This window comes from Corythoichthys intestinalis, chromosome 18, assembly GCF_030265065.1.
Source record: "Corythoichthys intestinalis isolate RoL2023-P3 chromosome 18, ASM3026506v1, whole genome shotgun sequence".
NCBI classification, from domain to species: domain Eukaryota; kingdom Metazoa; phylum Chordata; class Actinopteri; order Syngnathiformes; family Syngnathidae; genus Corythoichthys; species Corythoichthys intestinalis.
The window spans coordinates 19,100,046-19,119,475 of NC_080412.1; the positions used below are offsets into that span (position 1 = coordinate 19,100,046).

The following is a 19,430-nucleotide window of genomic DNA, read 5'->3' on the forward strand; positions in this document are numbered from 1 at the left end:
GTCGCCCTCTGCTGGCGCTTGGGTGCAATTGATTTTATGGGTTTCAGCACATGAGCATTGTGTGATTATTGACATCAACAATGGCGAGCTACCAGTTTATTTTTTGATTGAAAATTTTACAAATTTTATTAAAACGAAAACATTGAGAGGGGTTTTAATATAAAATTTCTATAACTTGTACTAACATTTATCTTTTAAGAACTACAAGTCTTTCTATCCATGGATCGCTTTAACAGAATGTTAATGCCATCTTGTTGATTTATTGTTATAATAAACAAATACAGTACTTATGTACAGTATGTTGAATGTATGTATCCGTCTTGTGTCTTAGCTTTCCATTCCAACAATAATTTACAGAAAAATATGACATATTTTATATATGGTTTGAATTGCGATTAATTACGATTGATTTTTAAGCTGTGATTAACTCGATTAAAAATTTTAACCGTTTGACAGCCCTAAAAAAAATGACACATTTTTCCTCTTTATTCTACATATTAGATTTCTTTTTTTTTGCTAGCGATGCTATTGCCAAGAGTAGCGCTACTAATTTCAGTAATGAGACGTCGCGACAATAATCACATGACTCCATTACACCAATCGGCGCAAGCTTGCCGTTCTATGATCACTCAAGCCTGTTTAATCACGCTTTCAAGTACCGTAACAAATGAAGTATCTTACATAGAGCGCTGTCCTCAACCTGAACCGACAGCACGGATTTAAAACACTCGCCAAGTTTTTATGTGGCACCGATTGACCACGGAAAAATTGAGATATGATCCTTTTAATTTCATAATAGTAACTATACAGGAACTACAGTATTCACTATTCAAACTAGGAACTATTTTCTCCACTAGAGGGCAGGGCACTCGTGCTCTTTGGAAGAATAATGCTTTGTTATTGTTTTTTTTTTCTCTTTCTTTAATGATTAAAAAAAATATATATATATATTTGTTTGGCTTAATGTGGTCATGTAATGGGTTATTGTACAGTATCATTATAACAACAGTTCATATAGATAAGTTTGTGCTGAGACAAAAACAATATCATTGTTTGAAAAAAAAAATCTAACAAAAATAAGCAGTTACTCAAACGTTACTCATTACCTGAGTATTCTTTTCACTGGATACTTTTTTACTTGTACTTGAGTACATTTTTGGATGACTACGTTTACTCTTGAGTAATATTATTTTAAAGTAACGCTACTCTTTTACTTCAGTAAAATTTTGGGCTACTATACCCACCTCTATTCTTAACTCTAAAAGGAAAATGTAATTTTTAAAAAAAAAATTTACCACTATGACTGCTGATCTTTCAGTGCCATTGACGGCGCAGTACGTCCAGTCCATTTTGACTGACAGGGTCGAATGGAGCTATAAAGGGTTAATAATTCCAAATTTTGAACTAAATGGTGAGTATGTGCAGTGTTCGAGTATCCCGTCAGAACTAATCGATGGATTTGCTCAGTGATTATCAATGTGGTCAACACTGCCCCCGTACGGACAATGATGAGATGGCACAATTATTACAAAACAGGCGTGAGCTGCTCATGTCAGTACTCTGGGTATAAAAGTATAGTCCCATCAAATGCTAGATTTCTTTCTAAACTGGAAAAACAGTGGTTTGTAGACTTTTGATATTACTTCTACACAATTATATGAAATTATAGTAGGTTAATCACCCTAAAAATCTGCACTAAAATAAATGAAATAGAGCAGAGACATTTTTTAATAGTGTATGTATTTAAATCAAACACAATTTAAATAGATTTAGATTAGGTGCACATACATATCCGAAAAAATAGTGGTACATGGTACCAAAACTCCTTCTTGGTTCTTTTACACACCTCGGAAAGGCTCAAAAGAAAATGGAAAAACTGGTTAATTCAATGAGCATATTTCCAGTTGTTTCTGAGATGCATACCAAAAACTAACAAAACAAAACAAAAAACACACGAAAAACAGCGTCCACCATTTAAAAAAAGTACTAACAATCATATATGGGCTGAACAAGTCTACATTATACATACTGTATGTATAGATATACTGTATACACCTTTAAAACACATTTTTCCATCTCAACTGGAGCATTTTAATTCAGTAAGGAGTTCTTTTATTCCACGCTCTGTAAAGGTGCCAAGAGGTCTAACACAAGAGGTATCAGCTCTTCCTTTATCTCATTGTCATTTGCAGATGCTCTACAAATAAATGCCCATCATAGCCAGGACATTTCACACAATATATCATAGAACAGGTAGGCTAAAAGGAGCGTGTGCATATGTTAAAAGGGGCTAATGCACCAAATAGTTGATTTGGCTATTTTGGGAGCGAGAACATCTTCTAAAAAGAGGAATGGTCCTTTAAAAAAAGAAGAAACAAGGCATGGGGAGAAGTGCCGCGAGCAAACGAGCGCAATTCAGTCTATGTGACATCCCCCAGAGGTCCGAGATGAGACAACACAATTAGAGTCAGCAACATTTCGCTTTGTAGTCTTGACCGACATACTTTGTCTTTGTGCAAGGTTGCTTTAAGAACCACACGACATTTAGGAGACTTCCTGTCATGTGATGAAAGGGCTTGGCTTCACTTCAGCTGAACAAGATACGCCTTCATAGTCATGTGGAGTTGGAACAATGAGGTACAGTACTTTTAGTTTGTTGCAGGGTGACCCATTTATAGAGTCAACAGGGGAGAGTCATCTCAGGGTCATAACTGCAATGAGACAAACCCCATGACGTAAAATTAAATAAATAAATATTAACTTCTGCAACTGTAATGAAACATGATTTAGATTTTTAGGGGGTTATTTTTACCTTCGTAGACTTTCCAGGACTGTCGTGGTTTGACTGCACAACATCGTTGACAATCATTTTAGCAATCTGCCAGGCCATTTCCTCCTGAGCCTTCAATTAAGAATTATAGAACATTTACTTTCGTTATATCTGATTCTGATATTCTGCTGCGTCACTAAATTCCTTTGTTGAGGGCATGTTAAGGACATCTTGTGGTCTCACCTCATTCGAGTTGCCTTGGACCCATTTCTTCATGGCCTGAGAAAACATGGAGCCTAAAAATCAAAAGAGAAGGCTTAAACTTCTTTCTGTTATAACTGATAATCTGTTTATTATTCGTGAAAAGCTTTAAGAGTACGTCATACCTTTAGATTTCTTAACATCTGGTTCTGGTTCTGCCTCCCTGATAAACTGGCCCAACTCATTCACCCTCCCAAAAGTCATCCGTCTGAAGAGAAGGGAAAAAATTGGTTAATTATTTAAATGTCTGTTCTAAAGCTGGAACTGATTTACTTCTTCAGCATGACACCAAACCAGAAGAATGTTTTGTCAAGAACTGAATCCAATTGGCAATATATTGGATAACCTGCAGAATGGTAAAATATTGACATGTCTCCTAACTATAAAGAATCAATAATTTAATTGAAAGAAAATAAATAAACTAAGTTTTTTTAAACAGTCATCTCAGTTAGAGATGCACGATAATTATCGGTCCGATAATAGGAATTATGACGTCATCCCAATAAATCCGATAACAATATATATTATCGGGCCAAATAATAATATTTTTGGAACAGTGTCGGATTGGGATGTGTGCGTTTGTTTCAACTCCTGTTTTGCCAATATGCAAAGTTTTGTTACTGTTTTAGAGGCCGTATTTTTCCTTCACTAAGTTAGAAACCTTACTATGCCAATTAGCAAATGTTTGCATTTTACAGTGTTATGTTTGCAAGTTCTTGAGAGGTTTTTTGGTTATTGATAGGCTTGCTGTTCTATAATTTCCATGTTAAGAAAGTTGTTTCATGGACCAAGACGACAAAAGTCTCCTCTCCTGTTTACCAAATGTTTTATCTGCTGACAAAGCACAATACCCGTTGGGTTTATGTTTGTTTTAGATCTGTGCTCATTGTTCAGGGGAACACATCGTCAATAATATTGACTGATTGATTGTGATTAACTCAAATTATTTTTGAAAAAATAATATGGGCACTTTATTTGAACTCAAAACTCTTCTTGTCTTTGTTTTGGTTATTATAATAATGTTCATGTCATCATGAAATTCTGGTTCGGTCAAAGGCAAGTCTATGCTGAATCAACCATTAGTATTTTTTACCTACAGTATTTTTGACTCAGGTAAATATACATTGAAAAATTATATATATATACATATATATGTGTGTATCTATATATATATATATATATATATATATATATATATATATATATATATATATATATATATACACATATATATATATATATATATATAATCGGTTATCGTATCGGTCTTGAGGAGCAGGAAGTTATCGATATCGGTTTCAAAAAATTTATGTCGTGCACCCCTAATCTCAGTTCATGTTTAGTGTCAATCAATGAATTACAAAAGTGCTGCTGGGAAACTTAATGAGTTCTTGGAAATATATTGTTAAGACTCATGGATCAATTGGAAAAACCTTTTGTGTCTTTTCCCAAACAAGTTATGCAAAAAGCATTGAAACACTGAACAGTCAAAAATTCAAAAGTTTCAATAAAGTCAAATGCAATTCATGTGTAAAAGGTTAGAGAGAATTAAATTAATCCTAAATTTCATCCTAACTTTGTGAGTGGTGTATTTCTTCTTGAGGATTCATGGGGCTTAAATAGCAAAATAGTGACATTGGAAAAGCTTACGGGGAAAAAAAATGTCACAGTGAAAAGGAAGGACATTAACTCATTGACTGCCATTGACTGCGATCGACATACAATCCATTTGAACCAGGAGGGATGGATCACTCCCAGTTCAAATGGATTGGAAGTCTACTCGAGACAAATCCTGTAAATGCACAGCAAAAAGATGATTGAACACCACATGATTGGACATCATTCATAGTCAATGGCACTGAAAGAGTTATAAAAAAAACAAAAAAAGAGCCTAAAACAGTATATTCAAACTAACAGACTCACCCAGCATATGGCCTCTGGTACAAAGATTCGGGGTCCAGACTGGCGACGTCCACCGTTATGGCCTCGTCGAAGTTTTTCAAGATCTTGATCGCTGCCTTTTTGGTAGCAGACTGCCATGCAGATAACCATGTTAAGAACACCGTACATCAGTGCTTTACAAAGCAACATTTGGTTATTGCCCTTTGACATCAACTCATGGGCTGAAATCAACGGAATAGACGTCCAATCCAATTGGACTGGGAGGCCTGTCAATGGATTGGGTGTCTAATGCTGTAAATGGCACTGAAACAATCATTGGCAGGAAATGAGTTAATGACAGATTAATCTGTCGAATAATTTTATGATGAATAGATGAATTTGATAGATTACCGGTAATCTGTTGACTAATTTTGCAGTTTGTCTTTTTAGACTGCAAACATTGACAGTCCAAATGGATTGGGTGCCTATCACAGTCATTGGCACTGGAACATGATCATTGGCAGTGAATGAGTTAATGACATATTATTCTCTTATATAATTCTATGATTACTAGATGAATTTGACTAATTTTGCGATTAATCTATTTTTTGCAATTAATCTATGAATTCATGTTGCCAGTCAAAATGGATTAGCTGTCTATCGCTATAAACAGCACTGAAACATGATCTTTGGCAGTGAATTAGTTAACAAAAAATGGACAATTTGTAAATGTCATCCAGCACCCCCCACTTGCAGCGTGCCTCCAGGACATGAGAGAAGGTCAGGGTCACCTGTGAGAGAGAAGCTTCACTGGCACTTGAACTTGAACGCTCGTTCTCTGCTGACGTGCCTTGACCCGGAGTGTTGACATTCACAAACTCGTCCGCTCGTACCGAATTGAGGAGGTCACTCAGATATTTGTAGTAAAGGTTACTAGACAGGAAGCCTGGCATATAGACCTGAACACATGCACAACAAGGAGCTAATATAAAGGAGGATACTTAATGAAAATGTGGCAACCTTCTTCCCTACCTTCTCCATGGTGGTCCACGCTTGTCTAAGTGGAGTGGTGAAACACTCTGGTAGAGGCCCCCCTTCACGGCAGATGTTCGACTCAATCTCCATGCGTACCGAATCACCAAATCCCAAAGGGTTTGTAGCTTGGAGTGAGAAATACCTACGAAATTTTAAAAATCATTATAAAAATATAGAGGACTTTTTGTGTTGTTGTTAGATGAAAGTTCTTCAATAAAGCAATTATCATCCTACAGCCCTTACAGGGTCTCTGCAGGTTTCAACAAGCCAAATTTAAGACTTTTTAAGACCATAATGAATAAAATTTAAGACCCATTCGCAGGAGTCCTGTCACCCCAGGAGGAAGCCACTTCTGAAGACGGTACACAAGAAAGCCCGCAAATAGTTTGCTGAAGACATGTCAACAAAGCACATGGATTACTGGAACCATGTCCTATGGTCTGATGAGACGGTCTTTCTTGTGTCCTGTCTTCAGAAGAGGCTTCCTCCTGGGGTGACAGCCACACACACCAATTTGATGTAGAGTACGGCGTATGGTCTGAGCACTAACAGGCTGACACCCCACCTCTTCAATCTCTGCAGCAATGCTGACAGCACTCCTGTAACGGGTCACATGACATTTTGGGAGGGAAAATGACAAGCAGTACTCAATTTGTACATTTAGGGATGTACGTGGTTTCTAAGGGGTGTACTCACTTTTGTTGCCTTGGGTTTAGATATTAATGGCTATATTTTTAGTTATTTTGAGGGGAAAATAAATTAACTATTATATAATCCGCACAGTCTACTTTTCATTGTGTCAAAGTGTCATTTTGTCAGTGTTGTCCCATGAAAAGATATACTTAAATACTGCAAGGGTGTACTCACTTTTGTGATACACTGTAACTACTAAGGGTGTAACGGTACACGTATTTGTATTGAACCGTTTCGGTACGTGGTGCTCGGTTCAAAACGGTGGATTACCGAACGAGTTTCTGACGTAATGTAACTAAGCTTGAGAACGATAAACCGATACGACCGGATATCCGGTTTTACAGGTGAGAGATACAGCTGTATCGATAGTAAAGTTACCATTCGACAGTAATTACACATGAAATATTCAATGAACCGATAGTAGAGATAGAATTCGACTATCGCGAGCACAAGAATCGGCGTCTAATGCCTAGTTCAATGCATTGCTTAATGGGATAATAATTTAGCTTTTACTTCACATGCTGCGCTTGTGTCATTCACCACACAGCGCACTTAGATTGAGCCCACACGCATGATATAATATGGACAAGCACAACTCACGATCGTGGTTGCCTCAGAAGAACCGCTACTAGTCGCCGTCATTTTCCGATCGTCACGGGTGTGTCATAACAACGCGACAGCAAACAAAACCACTGTAACGCACGCTCCGTAGCGTTTTCTTCACAGCCCAAAACGAAACTAGTAGTGGCAACGAAGCAACATGCTAAAACAATGGACAGTTTGAGCACCGACGCCAGCGACGTGCAGCGATTGATTTTCAACCCACCCAGGAAAACAAAAGTCGGACTTTGAAGTGAGGAAGGTAGCCAGATCTGTTCGCGTGGGACAGATGTAGTGTGAAGTGTGGATCAGTACAGCGATAATAACCCACTACAATGGTGGAAAGGGCAGCACGACCCTCTGGAGATTTTTTTTTCCCACGAAACGCAGTCTTCTTAAACTTGAACATGTGGATTAGTTGATCTTCCTCAAGAAAAAATCTGCCCTTCAAAAAAGATATGGACAGTGATGAGGAGTAAAAAAATGTGGAAACACCGGCATAAGTGAAAGACTGCTGTGTATAAGGTTAAAGTAATGATTATTAACCTGTCTGTCTAAAATGCCATATTTTTATTCCCCCAATTATACCAGTGGTAAAGCATAATTTATTATTTATTTATGATAACATTGCAGGTTTAATTCTTTTTTTCTAGAGCTGCTGCATATAATTAATATTTTTTGTTTGTAAGATGTTTACGTTCAAAATTTGCACTTAAATTACTTACCTCTTGTGTTCAAAACAGGAGGAAATACAGTAATTGAATTACTGCACTTTATTGTTGTCTGTCACTGGAGTTTTATTATCAATCCCATCCAACAAAATGACAGTCATATAGTAACCTTTATTTTTTTTTTCATAAAAAAAATAAAACATAAATTGGTATGAAATTTTGTTGTTTAATTTTGCTACTAGAAAAGTGGTCTTTTTTATATGTTTAAAATACTGTACGAACACACACAACAAATGTTTACTATCGTATCGTTTTCACTCTGTATCGAACCGTATCGTTCTTAAACTGTATCGAATCGTATCGAATCGCTCGGCCATAAAAATGTATCGTTTTTTAATCGAATCGTAACCTGTGTATCTAGATACATATCGAATCGGCTTCATGCCAGAGATTCCCAACCCTAAATGTAACCCTTACTTTTCAAGGCTGTGAGTCGATCGGGTAAGTTTCTTTGTGTAGATTATATTTACTCCGTCTTCTCTACTATAATGAAGACCAACACGGTAGGACAGTATAACCCAGAAACATCAACGGCGCAACAACGTGGCCACCGCGAGAATGCAGTGAAACGCGGGCGTTAAAGTCAATCAGCCAATGCACACCAGTTGCAGTGCGGCCGCGTGTTAGACGCGTCCCAGAAGCGGCTCAACACGACGCACACGAAAAGAAGGCAGAGTTTATTATTTGACGCGAGACGTGAGCCTCCTGCGTCAATACTACTACTGGTAGCTAAGATCGGGTAGACTGGAAGTCACTTGTGTAAAAATACGGTGGATCCGATCGATTTTCCAACTAATATGCCATCATAACCCACTTTTTGAGTCCATCAGATCTCTTGAGTGGTAGATCGGGGCACAGTTCCTACCACAACAAAACAAGTAGGATATTCACATAGGACCTAAAGTTATACAACATAAAATATACAATATAAATGAATACTACATCACATTTGTAAAATATAAACACATAATAAATAAATAATAGCCCATTTAAATAAAATAAATTGAAATGAGCTAAAACACCTGTAATTAAATAATAAGAATTATACACAGATCCTGCTTACACAATTAAATTTATTAATTTATGTGTGGCGCTTTAAGAAAATCCACCAATAAAGCTTTTGAAAACCGTTGATAAGAAAAAAAAAAAGATTCATTGAGGCATTTCATTTGTAAAATACATGTTAAAATCTTTGTCATTGGGATTGCTTTTCTCTTTATCACAGGACTTCTTTTTTCTTCTTTCTTTCAGAAAGAAAGCTGACATATACGCGAGGTCTGAAAGGCAAATTGTTGTTGGATTATCTTTAAATACCCGCTACTTTTTGAGCAGAATTCTAGCTTTGTATAGGCTAATGTTCCTATTGTTGAAAGCACAAAGGTGTCTAATAAACAACTAGCACATTTATATTTTGCATTTTGTTTTCCTACTGTACCAAAAATGAACCGACCCGTGACCTTAAAACCGAGGTACGTACCGAACTGAGATTTTTGTGTATCGTTACACCCCTAAAACTACTGCAAATCGGTTAGGTTTTCTCCGCTATGACTATGCTAACAAAGCTGTCAACACAACAACTGCGTGCGCACAGCAAAACCTGCTTGTGTTTGACCAGTCAGCACAGGTAGTTCCATTATGTAGTTATGTTATAGCGTCCTCAAAAATTGATCAATAGATTTTTAAGACCTTTCCAAATTGTATTTAATACCATTTAGGAGAATTTTAGACATTTTAAGGCCTTAAAATTAAATTACTGGATTTTTTACTTTTTAGACCCTGCGGATACCCTGCTTAAGATGGCTGGTAATTCCCATGGATAATCTAAAAATACAACTCAAATTTTAGCAAACATATGTTTCTATAATATCATTGCGCATTTAGCGCTACACCTACTTGTCGTAAAGGATCATGGCGTCATTTTGGGCTTCCTGGCCATCATACTGGCCCTTCTTGGCTGCCAGCTGGTTTTGAAAGTTGTCAGCCGCTAGCCAGAACTGCAGTACATTCATGGCCTCTTCCTTTTCCATGTACTTCAAAGTTAAAGGGGAAAAACAGAATATATTGTTGAAGCTATGCTTGGTTTCCTTTAGAACACCCTTGTTTCATAACTAACAATGAATGTTTGTATATGCAGCGCTGACCTTTGTATCATTTAACTCATTCACTGCCAGCCCAGGTCAAAGAGAATGCAAAATCTATTGGTAAAAATAAATTGACCATCTATTGCAGTCAATGGCAGCCAGAGTTAAAGATCCAAGCATACTTCCAAATACAGTTATGCACAGTTCTCCTAAAAAGTATGCTCATAATAAGTAATGTAATTTCATAATAATAAAATGTCTCTACACATGCTGCAGACGTGGTTTAAATACAGCATTTATTATGTCACCACTGGACTCACCAGCAGTTTGTCAGTTTGGTTTGCTTTGTAAAAAAAAAAAAAAAAAAAAATACAACCAGACCAGGAAGTGATGAAATGCACTGTGCAAGAGCAGTTGTTTTTATAAAGATGAATCAGTAAAACAAGAAATTCCAAGTGTGCTGAGTACACAGAGATTTTGGGAGTATGTAAAAGTATCTTAGAAACAATTGTGTATTGTTCTATTTTATAGCTAGGCATGTTTTGGTCATGTTTGGGCCGACTCACCTCCGAGAAGTAAAACAGAGCCGACTCACAGAACAAGATGTCAGCCAGGAACACCGAGCCACTCGTCAAAACTTCAATCTGGTATTTACAGAAATGATGACTCCGCAGGAATTCGATGAAGTACCTAGGAATACATTTAAGTAACAGTTTAATCTAGAATCATATGCCAAACGATAACCGAGGCTGTGTGACTATTAACTCCAGCAGAATCTTACTGTTGCTCTAAGATGGTGAAGATGACTGACTGTGCGATGACAAAGCAATTTGGGTCCACCATGCCATCTTCTCCACAAATCTTAGCTAATCACAAAAGGACAGGAACGGAGTAAAAAGCTATCTTTACTACTCAGTACATATAAAAAACAAAGAATCCTTAAATAGGCTATCTTATGTGTCTATCTTACCAACTATATCATTTCGGATCTGTTCCGTGATGGGAATGGGCCTCATGGCATCCGGAGAGACGTATTTGGTAAAGATGGTAACTGCATCTTTTTCGAGACCTAAAACAAGACACCTTAAGATTAAAATGGCCATAAATTAACTAACTAGCTACTACTACTATCTAGCTGGGAGCGCTAAGACAAATATTTGATCTGATTCGGCATGCCACATTATTTTGAATGACCCGCGAAAGCAAGAACGAAGGTTGGGCCTCAACATTGGTAGGGACAATATAACTGTGTAACCTGCATGTACACTTTTTGCACATTAATAAGCACAAACCAATTAGATGAATGGGCGTCAGGGCTACATTTCTGAGGAATATGAACCTAATTAATTGATAGGCTTAATGATCAATGCAAAATAAATTGTACTGTATGAGTATTGACTAACTTTCATACATATTGGTTCAGGTGATACACCATTCATTTCAAACTTTTGTTTTCAAAAACTACAAAAACATTTTGAAAACTTCCAGAATAAATTTCGGGATTTTATTAGCAAATTTAAATAGCAATATTTGAACATAACTCAAATTACATTAACATTCACAATAAATACAAATGTGTTAATAATCTTTTAACTATTCAGGAATGCAAAAAATAAACATTTGTCTTAAAACCACTCAACATTGTCTTTCTAAATAAATAAATTAAATATGACTGATAAAAATGGAGCCTTCCTTCCGGTAAAACACTACTACTTTTGTCCACAAACGCAGCAAAACTCAACCAAAAATGAAAGCTCCTTTGGGCTGCACTAAGACCACATAATTAAAATGAAAATGAAGTTTGAGGAGAAGTGGGTGAACCTCGGTTCACTACATTTCTCACAGTTTAATTAATGCTAACAGTAGAAAAAACTTACAGGAGGACACTTCTCTCTAAGCTGCTTCCTTTTTAAATTTTGCAGGTTAACAAATTCACAGTTTAATGTTTTAATGTTTGAGTTTTATGCCAACGCTGATGCAGGTCGGATTTTCAGTTGCAAAATTAGTGGTGTGTTCCCCAACTCCATAACTTTGACGTCTTTTTACATTACTTACAGTGGCTGCTGCTGCTGCTGTTGCCGGCATGCATTTCTGTCAGGGCTGTGGGGGTGTGCGTGTGGGTGTGTTGGGGAAAAGTTGGTAGTGTTCTGTCTCTACCGTCCCTATGCAAGCCTATGCCCATGCGCAAATGTAGATCATGTGCATTGACTTCACATGTGGTGGTAATTAGTAAATGTTATATTAAAACATCCATTGACGCGATAAATGTCATATCTTTTTTTACTGGGAGGGTTCGCTCGCCCTCGCCAAGTTTATTGGATGTTTGTCGCAGTCATTGGCAGCCGTAGAGTACAAAATCTCTAACCAGCTTTCTAAAACTTCATTGGTGGATGATTTTGTTATATTGAATCTATTCTACAATTAGGAGCTAAACTGTCTTACTTTTCATGAGGTTTTCAGAGAGTTCTCTCATGGTGTTGTTTGGCTGCGCTTTAGAAGGTGTCCCCGTCCTGGACGAGGTCTGCCGGCTAGGTGTTTCGGCCAGAGGCGTGCCGGGTCTCAGGCCCGCTTCTGTGTTCAAGGTGTCCAATTGCACATGCTGTGCTACAACTCCTGTACTGTTCCAATCCAGGGCGAGCGAATTGTGTAGGGGGAGCTCCCGGACCTCGGAGCCATCAATGGAGCCTGTGACAGGTTCAGCCAAGGAGCTGTGTTTGACAGAGTTGAGGCTGTGCGCTCGGATCCGTGACCAGCTAGTGGATCGGAAATTTTCGGCCTCCAGCCAGAAGCGAATCAGGTGGTCGGCACTCTGACGCTCCATAAAACGCATGTAATGTGGGATCGCCACATTGTCCCGAAGCACTTGGTCCACTGTTTTGGAGAGCCGGGAGCGGGTCTCTTGTGGCTGATAGTTCACGCTGGAATGACCTGCCATGCACACAAAAAAAATGATTTAAAAAAAACAAAAACAAAACATAAATAAGTGGAAGGCATCTCAATACATTTAAATACAATGGAAAGGGTGCTGTTACATTACAGTATTATATAAATTCAAATTCATTCGTAAGTTCAAAAGTCAAGATATGACTAAGGAAAACCAAAATAAATACTAATCAAATTACTAAAATACTTTGTAATGATGTGAGGAAAGAACTTTTCGATAATCTTTTCCAAAAAGTTATTTTGTCTAAAACAATTACAAACGACTTTTAGCTCTGATTGTTGCACGTTACTGATTGGAGGCGAATAGAAGAGGATAGTCAGGAGACTATTATTGCGCCCAAGTTATTACACCCTACATTTCATACAGGTATTGACGCCACGATTTGTATTTAGGCAGTGATTAGAAAAGGAACTAATCTACTTAGCAGCACATTTCAGCTTCCTACATTGGGGGGAGTTGAAAGGGAATTATAAATAAGCATGCATTTCCTGCATTAGTCTTTTTTATTTCAGCTGAATTTGTCATTTCTAATTTTTGGGCTATAAGCTGCTACTTTTTCTCCTGACCTTGAACACTGCGCTTTATATTCCAGTGGATCTTATTTATGGATTTTTACAGCCTGATGATAGCTCATAATATAGTGTGGATGCCTGTGGCGTATAGTCCAATGCGGCTTATATGTGAAAATGTTTTTTTTCTTCCTTCGGTTACAAAGAGTTGCACATCAACTAGTGACAAACTAATTTATATTCAGCAGATAGACGAAAAGAGCCACATGATTGGACGTTTATCATTAAACAGTGCCCTCCATAATTATTGGCACCCCTGGTTAAGATGTGTTTTTTAGCTTCTATTTTTTTTTTAATTCAAATAATATGGGACCTTACTGGAAAAAAAGAAAAATCCTACCTTCAATACAAGTGCATTTATTCAGTGGGGAAAAAAATCCCACATAAAGAAATATTTATTTGCCGTCAAATAATGTGTGTCACAATTATTAGCACCCCTGGTGTTAAAACTTTGTATAACCCTCTTTTGCCAACAAAACAAGGTCTGGGAACTGAGATGGCCATGGGAGGAGCTTGATTTTGTGTCTGGTGAACCATTTCTGTGTAGATTTGGCCATATGTTTAGGGTCAATGTTTCGCTGAAAGACCCAATGACGACCCATCTACAGCTTTCGGGCAGAGGGCAACAGATTTTGATTTAAAATGTCCTGGTATTTGAAAGCATTCATGATGCCATGCACCCTAACAAGGTTCCCAGGGGCTTTGGAAGCGAAACAGCCCCACAGCATCAGTGACCGAAAGCTGCCCGAAAGCTGAAGATCGGTCGTCACTGGGTCTTTCAGCAAGACAATGACCCTAAATATATGGCCAAATCTACACAGAAATGGTTCACCAGACACAAAATCAAGCTCCTCCCATGGCCATCTCAGTCCCCAGACCTTGTTTTGTTGGCAAAAGGGGGTTGTACAAAGTATTAACACAAGGGGTGCTAATAATTGTGACACACATTATTTGATGTCAAATAATTATTTCTTTATGTGGGATTTTCCCCACTGAATAAATGCACTTGTATTGAAGGTTGGATTTTTCTCTTTTTTTCCATTAAGGTCCCATATTATTTGAATACAAATAATTATTAGAAGCTAAAAAACACATCTTAGCCAGGGGTGCCAATAATTATGGAGGGTACTGTATATGGTACTGAAAGAGTTATAATGAGAGCGAAAACCGTAACAAGAAATGTTTTGTCAGCATGTAAATCAGTAAAGATGACAGAATAGCACATAACTTTACCATTTTGTGAATGAATAGAGACTGCACAAATTGTGTCTTGCATTCTTAAGCGATGAACTCACAAGAATGTGCCTGAGGACTACAAAGCAGATTCAAGGCTGCAAATTTTCAAAGTGATTATTGCAGACATGTGGCACGGTGACCGAGTGGTTAACACGGCCTAATCACAATTCTGAGATCAAGGATTAAATCCCTGCTCCAGCCTTTCAATGTGGAGTTTCACCCCGTGCCTGCAAAGTTTTATTCGGGTCCTCGGGTTCCTCCCACACCTCAAAAACATGCATAGTAGGCTGATTGAACACTTCAAATTGCCGCTAGGTGTCATGTGCGTGTGACTGGATGTCGTCTCCTTTTGGCATGCGATTGGCTGGCAACTGATTTAGGGTGTACCCTGCCTAATGCCCATAGTTGGCTGGGACAGGCTCCAGCACCCCCACGTCCCTTGTAGGGATAAGCAGCTTGGAAGAGGAATTAATGAATTATTGCAGAAACATCGTCGCATCAAAAACACAGAAAATACTCCTACAAACTTACGAGTTAGATTAACCCACAGGTTAAAATCCCATTAGCACTTCAATTGATAATTTAGCGTGCATACCGAGGTCTCCGAAGTGCGCAGCTTCCATGTGACTGGGCTGTTTCTTGAGGATGGCCGTGCGACCATGGGCGAAGGAGTCCATGTTGGCAGAGATGGCATTGATGGCCACATGACTGGGCCCCGCAGCTTCTTGTATGGCATGGTTGTTCTTCAGTGGCAATGATGGAGAGTGAGGGCTGACTCCATCTTTGAATTGGAATTTAATAGAAGAAAAGTAAAGACAGAAAGGTAGGGTAACTAAATAACATAAAAAGTAGCATTAACATGAAACCAGCATACACAACTAGCAAAGACTATAAATCCATTAACTCGTTGGCTGACATTGATTGATCTAGATATCAATTCCATTCACACATTGCTTCTAAACACTTGAGTTGCCACCTAAAAGGAGCACACCAAACTACCATGTGGCATACAAAGACACTCAGATTCCCATTCTCTGTGTCCATGAAGCCGAACAGGATAGGTTAAGAAATAAACAGTTGAGTTGTTAATGCTCACTGAGGAAATAATAAACTCACCTCTGTTGACTTTTGTGTCAATCGCTCTCTGAGGTTCTTTACTTTTGGCTGCAGGGAGAAAGAGTTAAACAATGGTGTAACAGGAGGAGCGTTTTTATTCACATCAGCAAAGTAGGGCAGTTCACTGTAGTCTTGATATCATTAAAAAGAACACTAAACAGATAACTTAACCCAAGTCACCCAATTCCAACGGGAAAGGAAAATAGGCTAAGGAATGCAAGCAAACCACTTAGTGTGGTGCAACAAAAACAGAGAAGCCGTACTTGAACGTGAAAGACCTCTCAGTCCTGTTCACTCTACTGGCCTCTCACACGTCAACGCTGAGAGGTGTGCACAGAGCCAGGCATGGTGGCAACCGCTCATCACAGTGACTACATGTCTTTAAATGAAGTGGAAAAAGAGGAGCCGAGTTTCAAACTGAAAAGCACTAAAACCCTGAGGTGATCATCCAGAACATGCTCATTATGGGGACTGACAGCATGTTTGGGATTTGTGACAAAAGTGTTAGTATTATTTTTAGGTGTTTATCTATTTTTTGTGACCAATGAATTTTCCAAAACATATTAACCAGAGGTGGGTAGTAACGTGTTACATGTACTCCGTTACACTTACTTCAGTAACTTTTAATGTACTTCTAAGAGTAGTTCGACTGAGCCATACTTTGTACTTTTACTCGACTAGATTTGTGAAGAAAAAATGCTACTCTTACTCCATTAAAGCGCAGATTTAAACCTGTCTCAGTTTTTATTTGGCACCGATTGACCACAGAAAAACTGCAATATAATCAGTTTAATTTCATAATAGTAACTATAAGTCCCTGACAAGTCTTGTCGCTTAGCCATTTTGTAGAAACAATAGCTAGTAACCTGACTTCTAATTTTTCAATTGGTTTCAGAAATGGCTCATAAGAAAGCTAACACCCTCCCAAATAATGTTGACTGTACAAAAATATATTTGTTTCACTGAAAAAAGATTTATCATTTAATGGTAAATGGTGTTATACTTATATAGCGCTTTTCCACCTTGAAGACAAAGGTCAAATTTTGGCAAGACAAAAGTTTTGTCGCCTACAGAAAGTGGTGTGAAAATTGAACAAAAAATGTACTTGAAATACAAAAATATAACATAACATAAGCGGATTAAGTAGTGGTGCTGTGAGATCCACATTTAATATTTTGTATCACTTCCATGGGCATGAAGGACTGCATCCATGGGGTTCGGCAAGGAGTCATACAACTTATTGATGAAGTCATCAGGAACATCAAAGAAAGCAGTCTTGCATGCCTCCCAAGTTCAACAACATTCTTGGGTTTCGTCTTCCATGCTTCCTCTTTCATCCTACCCCAGACATGCTCAATGATGTTCATGTCTGGTGACTGGGCAGGCCAGTCCTGGAGGATCTTGATCTTCTTTGCCTTGAGGAACTTTGAGGTAGAGATTGAAGTATGCGATGGAGCACCATCCTGCTGCAGAATTTGTCCCTTTTTATGGTTAGGAATGTAAGAGGCAGTTAAGATTTGTCGATATTTCAGACTATTTATGTTGCCTTCCACCCTGAAGATCTCTCACAAACCCCATTACTGGATGTAACCCCACACCATGATTTTGCCACCACCAAACTTCACTGTTTTCAGAGTGAATCTCAGATCCATGCGGGCTCCAGTAGGTCTCCTGCAATATGTGCGGCGTCTGTGATGTCATTTAATGGAAGATTCATCTGAAAAATCCACCTTTTGCCAACTTTCCAGCGTCCATCTTTTTGACAGTCTGTGGGCCTTGGCAAATGCCTTACTTTTTTTTTTTAATTGTCCGCACCCTGAAAGACTGTATAAAGACTTGCTATTTAAACCAGGCACTATTTTCTCAACTAGATGGCATCTTTGGACGAATAATGCTTCATTTCTGTCTTTTTTTTTTCCATCTCTTGACGGAATTCAAGGTTGTTGTTTTTTTTTTTTTTTTTTCTGTGGCTTAATGTGGCTATGTAATGGGTTACTGTCCAGTATCATTATAACAACAGTTCATATTGATAAGTTTATGCTGAGAGAAAAAAAAGTACTACTGTTTAAAAAAAGAAAATCAAATAAAAATAAGCAGTTACTCACAATGTTATGTATTACTTGAGAAGTCTTTTCACGGGATACTTTTTTTACTTGTACTTGAGTATATTTTTCGAACGACAACTTTTACTTTTACTTGAGTAAAATTATTTTGAAATAATGCTACTCTTACTTCTGTAAAAATTTTGGTTACTCTACCCACCTCTGATATTAACATTCTCCTTGTACATAGGAATAATGACCCTGAGAAAACCCTCACCTTCCTTTAAAAAAAAACTACTATAGCCACTGTGCAACAGAAATGTCTTCACATTTCCTTCCTATGGTAGACCTGCCGAGTCAGCTGTTTCAAATCCCCGCATTCAGCCTATGGGGAAATCATAAATTTCCTCTCACCATTGTAGCATGATTTCCTAAGTAAACACAAGCTCGGTAATATTTTGGGATGTCAATGGCTCACATTTTACGCCTCCTTTGAGGCTATCTACCAAAATGCTTGAAGTGATAACCAAGATATGTGTATAATTGAGAACTTCTTGTTGTCGAATTAGTGATCACTGCCAGTACTATCAATCAAAATGGATTGGACGTTTATCGTCGTCAGCAGCAGTTCAAATGAACTTTTTCAGTGCCATTGAGGATGATATATGTCCAATTATGTGGCTCTTTTCATCCTTCTGTTGCGAATTGAACTTAGTTTTTAACTATCAGACGTCCAATGCATTTGAAAAGGGGGCTGTTTGACCGGATTGGACGTCTATCGCCGTCAATTAATCAGTTAATAAGTTTACCGAGTGGAACTATCACGTAATTGTTCTATTTAATTTCCTAGTCGCCCTTTACAGTAGTAGCTTCAGGAAGTCAGTAAATGAATGAAGGAGAGGCTATTGATAAGCAACCCATATTAACGTTACTACGTAGACCGCAGTGCAGGCATCCGTCGATCCATGAGACTGGGTCGACAAAATATAGTGTAATAGCTCAAGTGACGTCATGTAAGATACAAGTCTGTAAGATTCTGTTTTTCTAACGCTGTTTTATTGCTGGCAGCTAGCTACAGTTGACGTTGCAGCTGAGAGGGAGCTTCCTCACCTTTTCGCTTGAAAAACGACATGACGGGTCTACTCAGGTTTCCTCAGCTCACTGACACCCTCCCGCGGGTTGACAGGTCCCTTCATTCACATTTATCCGTACTCCACACTCCACACATTTAACTGGTTTGTGAGTGTACACCCAGTGAACGCTGTCAGATTCCAATTTTCTCCAAATCCACAGTCAGATCAGCCATGTTGTCAATAAACGACCAACTTCCGGGTGTTTTGGCACACGAGCATTGTGGGAAATGTAGTTACAAGAGGAACACGTAACGAAAGACACAGGGTTTGGAGTAAGATGTAATTTATGAGGCTGTGGCAAAACACAACGAAGTACTAGTGTGTTTTGTATTTTAGCA

The 19,430-nt window shown here is 38.2% G+C and overlaps 1 protein-coding gene across 1 annotated transcript; it reads right to left on the bottom strand.

Moving 5' to 3' along the window:
* Positions 1-1,722: 1,722 nt before the first annotated feature.
* Positions 1,723-19,289, bottom strand: akap10 (A kinase (PRKA) anchor protein 10). The gene is made up of 15 exons (XM_057821186.1): positions 19,070-19,289; positions 15,918-15,965; positions 15,397-15,582; positions 12,495-12,980; positions 11,023-11,121; positions 10,834-10,918; positions 10,619-10,742; positions 9,865-10,001; positions 5,945-6,089; positions 5,704-5,871; positions 4,955-5,064; positions 3,157-3,239; positions 3,014-3,066; positions 2,813-2,902; positions 1,723-2,711 (listed from the first exon to the last, which is right to left on the bottom strand). Exons 1-15 carry the CDS (start codon positions 19,089-19,091, stop codon positions 2,706-2,708), a joined length of 1,842 nt encoding a protein of 613 aa, XP_057677169.1. The 5' UTR covers positions 19,092-19,289; the 3' UTR covers positions 1,723-2,705.
* Positions 19,290-19,430: the final 141 nt, after the last annotated feature.